This window comes from Ahaetulla prasina, chromosome 6 (genome assembly GCF_028640845.1).
Source record: "Ahaetulla prasina isolate Xishuangbanna chromosome 6, ASM2864084v1, whole genome shotgun sequence".
Classification (NCBI taxonomy): domain Eukaryota; kingdom Metazoa; phylum Chordata; class Lepidosauria; order Squamata; family Colubridae; genus Ahaetulla; species Ahaetulla prasina.
In genome coordinates, this window is record NC_080544.1 from 108270464 (window position 1) to 108276463 (window position 6000).

The following is a 6000-nucleotide window of genomic DNA, read 5'->3' on the forward strand; positions in this document are numbered from 1 at the left end:
CAATAGGACAGGAACGGTAGGCACGTTTATGTGCTTATGCACGCCCCTTATGGTCCTCTTAGGAATGGGGTGAGGTCAATAGTAGAAAGTTTTTGTTTAAAGCTTTTGGGATTATGGGAAGAGACCACAGAGTCAGGTAAAGTGTTCCAAGCACTGATGATTCTGTTACAGAAGTCATATTTTCTGCAATCTAGATTAAAGCGGTTAACATTAAGTTTAAATCTGTTGGTTGCTCTTGTATTATTGCAATTAAAGCTGAAGTAGTCTTTAACAGGAAGGACATTACAATAGATGATTCTATGAGTTAAACTTAGGTCTTGTCGAAGGCGACGGAGTTCCAAGTTTTCTAAGCCTAGGATTTCAAGTCTGGTGGGATAAGGTATTTTGTTGTTTTCAGAGGAATGGAGAACTCTTCTTGTAAAATATTTCTGGACACGTTCAATTGTATTAATGTCAGAGATGTGGTGAGGGTTCCAGACAGGCAAGCTGTATTCTAGAATTGGTCTAGCAAATGTTTTATATGCTCTGGTTAGTAGTGTAGTGTTTTTCGAAAAGAAGCTATGCAAGATTAGGTTTACAACTCTTAGAGCCTTTTTTGCTATATAGTTGCAGGGGGCTTTGGCACTTAGATCATTTGATATGAAAACTCCAAGGTCTTTAACAGGGTGGGGATCATCAGTAAGGTAATGTCCATCAAGTATGTACTTAGTTGTTTGGGTTCTTTTTTCCAATATGTAAGACTGAGCATTTGCTGGTTAAGATTTGGAGTTGGACTGACCCTTGTTGTGATTTTTTCTTGGACTGAACCTTGTTGTGATTTTATCTCATGCTGAGTTTGGTAATCAACGTTTGATTTAACTGCTGAAACTGTTTGGGGTTTTGAATGATAACTTTTGAACTTTCCATTGTGATCATGTGTCCACGAGAGGAGCAGCACAATGAAGGACTGGTAGGAGGTAGCGAGTCTACCGTGAGTCTAACCCAGTGGTCAAGGTAGAGAGTGTCTGCTAAGAGCAAAAGGCTGATGAAGTTGTATTGAAGAGCCAGCTGGGAGTTAGAGCTGCAGCCCAGAAGAATGAGAAGCTGGGGAAAGAGGAAGCAAGAACTGACCCAGAGAGTCAACAGAGACCTTGGCAGTGAAGTACATGGCCCAGATCAGAGATCAGAGACCAGTGGGAAGAGTGCAATGCCCAGAGATCAGAGATAGGTTTGGAGTCCTCGGTCAGGTGGTGGAAGTAGCAGCATAAAGGTCCATGAGCTGGAAACAGGCATTGGAGGTCCAACTGGGACTGCAAATTTTGGAATTCCAATTGACATGGAGCCTAGAAGCTGGCAATAACTTGAAAGAGAAAGCCATAACATTGGTGGCAACAGGCTTGAATGAACAAAATAAAGCTTCTATTTCCATTATTTTTTCTAGAGAAAGTCCAGAAGGAGATTAAAGAGGTGTTTGACATCTCACGGTCAATTTCCTATCAGGATCGGAAGAAGCTGCCCTACACCAATGCTGTGATTCATGAAATACAGCGTCTAAAGTACGTCTTGTTAGCTGGGGCTCCCAGGCAAAGTACAAAGGATGTGAAGGTCAGGGGTTACCACATTCCACAGGTGAGTAACATATTCAGGCCGTATTGCGGTAGTCCAGCATGAAGGGAAAATCAGAATATGACATAAGCTCCCTGCTCCTAAACTGCCAACGTACTCATGCAAAATCGAATATAACCAAGAACAGCAAACTTGTGGGGACTGATTATGAGTTTGAATACAAACACCTCTTAGATTTTAAAGCTAGAACCATTAATATTTTCTATTTCTTCTAGAAAAAGGATATGTCATTAATGGCTGAAGTTAAGCTCAAAATTGTAGTCATATCCAGTGTTGGGTTTCAGCAGATTCAGATGCTGGGTTCCCAGAGAAAGGAATGTTGTTATGGCTAATTCTCCACCGACTCCTTGAAATCCCACCTCCTGTTTTCCCAGACATTAAATGTGGCAACCCAGAAGCTCCAAAGGAAAAAAAATGGCTTCCAGGGCTGACAATTAAATTACTTGAATTACATCACTGGTCATATCTGGATATGTTTTTGATCCATTTCCTGGAGCAATCTGATGTAATAAATAGGCACCCAGCTCTCTATTTTAATGGAAGGGATGGAAGAAAGGAAGCTAAACATTAAGCAGCTACTACCCTCTGAAACTGGAAATGTACAAATGTGAGTCCATAAAGAATTGAGTTCTTCATATAAAATATAAAAATTTAATAAAATAAAATAAAAAATAAAATTTTTCTGACCAGCCTGTTGAGGGCCTTTAGCTTCCGGTTGCCTGAAGGAGTGAAAAAACTCAACGAAGCACCTGTTGTAAAAGTGGCAATGCCACCACACCCTTACAAACTGTGTGCTATTCCCAAGCTAAAACCAAATGCTTCGTCAATATGGTTGGTACTTTTTTTTTACCTGTTGCTATTATGAAACTGTTCTGTTTAATCATTTCTGCATTTTGCAGGGGAGCATTATTTGGCCGGACCTGCGCTCGGTTCTTCTTGATCCCAAACAATGGGAGACACCTGAAGAATTCAACCCAAATCACTTTTTAGATAAGGATGGGAAGTTCCTTGAACGGGAAGAGTTTCTGCCCTTCGGAATAGGTATATCTATGAGCTTATTACTTATAGATACTTGTAGATTCTCACCATCCCCACCTCTGAGATGTTCTGAGTGTCAGCATTCCAGAAAACCCCCTCCTGCAGAAAAGACTCCGAAACCAACATCTTTCAAAGTTCTTTTACTAGCATAGGTAAACTGGCACAGTTGGATGAAAACCGAAACTGGGGATTCCGGTTCGTCCCTCAGTAATACAAACCCCAAAATCTCCACCCTCATGACCCCTCTGCCGGTCACATGCTCCAATCCCCAACCGTCCCATGTCGAAGCCTCACTCCAGCCACTCCTTCTCTAGATGTGAACCCAGCCTGACCTTGACCGGCAGGAAAAATATGTTGTTATGTCTAATATAATATAATATAATATAATATAATATAATATAATATAATATAATATAATATAATATAATATAATATAATATAATATAATATAATATAATATAATTTTTTTAATTTTGTAAGGCAATAGTCTCATTCTATTTGTATATTTATATACAAAGTCAATTTATTGCCCCCCCAACAATCTGGGTCCTCATTTTACCTAGCTTATAAAGGATGGAAGGCTGAGTCAACCTTGGGCCTGGTGGGACTAGAACTTGCAGTAATTGCAAGCAGCTGTGTTTAATAACAGGCTTCTTACAGCCTGAGCCACACCATATAACAGAGTTGGAAGAGACCTTGGAGGCCTTCTAGTCCAACCCCCTGCCCAGGCAGGAAACCCTACACCATCTCAGTCAGATGGTTATCCAACATTTTCTTAAAAATTTCCAGTGTTGGAACATTCACAACTTCTGCAGGCAAGTTGTTTCACTTATTAATTGTTCTAACTGTCAGGAAATTTCTCTTTAGTTCTAAACTGCTTCTTTCCTTGATTAGTTTCCACCCATTGCTTCTTGTTCTACCCTCAGGTGCTTTGGAGAACAGCCCGACTCCCTCTTCTTTGTGGCAACCCCTGAGATATTGGAACACTGCTATGATGTCTCCCCTAGTCCTTCTTTTCATTAAACTAGACATCCCTTGCACTATCACTCTCCTCCCATCCTTTCCCACAGAGGAGAATTGTGGCAGCATATGGAAGCCTTCGGCCTAGTATGGCTTCCAAAGCTGACACTGAGGTCATCACGGTCTGGATAGGAAAGCAAGAAATCCTTATTCCTTCTAGTTTCAAAATTAAGAGAGTCTGAACTTCCCTTAGACTATAAACAAAAAAACCAGCCACTGGGGTCCAATTGGACAGATCTATGGCACTCACAGCAAAGCTGAGATCCTGGATTATTTCTCCCCAATTCCTAGGCAGCACTAGGAGTTGAATCTGCTAGAAGATACCAGAATTCAACATGAAAATGTATTTCATCTGTTACAGATCTTTTCAGATTCCCCTGCTAATGGGATATATTCTAGAGAAGTGATTATTATTCCCTTTATGAATGCTTTGTCTCATCTACAGGTCAACGTATATGTGTGGGAGAGCTGCTGGCAAGAATTGAGATCTTCATCTTTCTGACCAGCTTGTTGAGGGCCTTTAGCTTCCAGTTGCCTGAAGGAGTGAAACAACTCAACGAAGCACCTGTTGTAAAAGTGGCAATGCCACCACACCCTTACAAACTGTGTGCTATTCCCACAAAGGCTTAAACTTAAACACCATAAAAAAGCATACAATTATTAAATTTTAAATTATTAAAGAGTAGCTATTATGATAAATGTTACCTCTATGCATCTATTCACTTAATATTGTGCTTTACTTCTATTTAGTCAGTAGCGAAACCTGTTCAATATATCACAAAACATACCTAACAAGATCAATCAAAGACTAGGAAACTGTGTATGAAAAATGTGCTTTTCAATTGTTTAACCTTAGTTTCCTTTGGGTATTCAAAAAATGTATTACTTTCCATTTAGTCTTGGTATCTATTTTCACTTTTAATAAATTTATCCCATGGACTTCACATTCTCTAGCCAGAGCAAACCTCAGAGATAATCCAAAAGGATACCATGCTTGAAGCAATGAAACGCTGCTGGAAGGCTTAACAGAAGAAGAAAGGGGCTTCTATCTACCCACATTCCAGGGCAGAACATCCACAAGATCAACCAATGCATTTTTTATTCCATACTTAGGTCTGAATGTAGACTGGATCCAAATGCTTCATCTAGAGCCCTCTCTAGTTATAGTCTAATCACTTTCTATAGAAAACATTTTTCCCAATATTGCTCCCCTTGTATTTTCTGGCAATTCCTTTCCCAGAATTGTCCGATTATTCAAAATCTTTGTCTGAATCAATGCAAAGAAAGAGGTCCTTTGGGGTTAATCCTGCCTATTCTCTTTTTTATCCCTGTATTTTGGAGAAGATTCCCAACAGAAGGGCTTGCCAGGCTTCTGGGACCTTTCCCTAAGTGCTTCTTCCTGAAAACCAGCTACATCTGAATGATGCAATCTAAATAGAGTGATCTAAATAGATTTAAATAGATCCAAATAGCTATCTTCTATAAAAAGCCCCTATATCTAAAAAATATTCAAGTTACACAAGAACTTGCTCTTCCTGATACCATCGCCGTGAGCTGAAAACGCATTTATTTATTCAAGCGGGACTGGCATAATATTTTTAATATCTTAAATTTTAACTGGGGTTTTATTATTATATGTTTTATAATTTTAAATTTTAAACTTTTAAATGTGGCCATTTTTTCTAATATGCTCGGTTTTAAATTGTCGTTTTAATTGTACATTTTTGTGTTTTTTATCTTTTGGCTGTACACCGCCCTGAGTCCTTTGGGAGAAGGGCGGTATAAAAATTTAATAAATAAATAAATAAATAAATAAATAAATAAATAAATAAATAAATAAATAAATAAATAAATAAATAAATAAATAAATAAATAAATAAATAAAATTGTCTGCAAGCTGTCCTTCAATACCATATTTCGCTTCTTACTATGTTAAGGTAAAGGTTCCCCTTGCACATAGGTGCTAGTCATTCCCGACTCTAGGGGGCGGTGCTCATCTCCGTTTCAAAGCCGAAGAGCCAGTGCTGTCCAAAGACGTCTCTGTGGTCATGTGGCCGGCATGACTCAATGCCAAAGGCGCATGGAACACTGTTACCTTCCCACCAAAGGTGGTCCCTATTTTTTCTACTTGCATTTTTACATGCTTTTGAAACTGCTAGGTTGGCAGAAGCTGGAACAAGTAACGGGAGCTCACCCCTATTATACGGCAGCACTAGGGATTCGAACTGCCGAGCTGCCGACCTTTCAATCGACAAGGGGATTTTTAATTAACTGTTTTAATCGGTTTTTTAAGGGGAGTTTTAATGGGAATTTTAAGGGGAGGGTGGGAACTGATGG

General features: G+C 39.2%; 1 protein-coding gene across 3 annotated transcripts in view; it reads left to right on the forward strand.

Annotated features, from left to right (window-relative positions):
* The window catches only part of LOC131200521 (cytochrome P450 2J5-like), a 33616-nt gene extending 28111 nt beyond the window's left edge, over positions 1-5505 (forward strand). For 2 of the 3 annotated variants that reach the window (XM_058187380.1, XM_058187381.1), the window contains exons 6-8: positions 1421-1608; positions 2505-2646; positions 4109-5505. In XM_058187380.1, coding sequence (XP_058043363.1) covers positions 1421-1608; positions 2505-2646; positions 4109-4293 — 515 coding nt within the window. In that variant the 3' untranslated portion in view covers positions 4294-5505. The remainder of the gene's footprint in view (positions 1-1420; positions 1609-2504; positions 2647-4108) is intronic. The other variant, XM_058187379.1, reaches the window with a different exon arrangement.
* Positions 5506-6000: the final 495 nt, after the last annotated feature.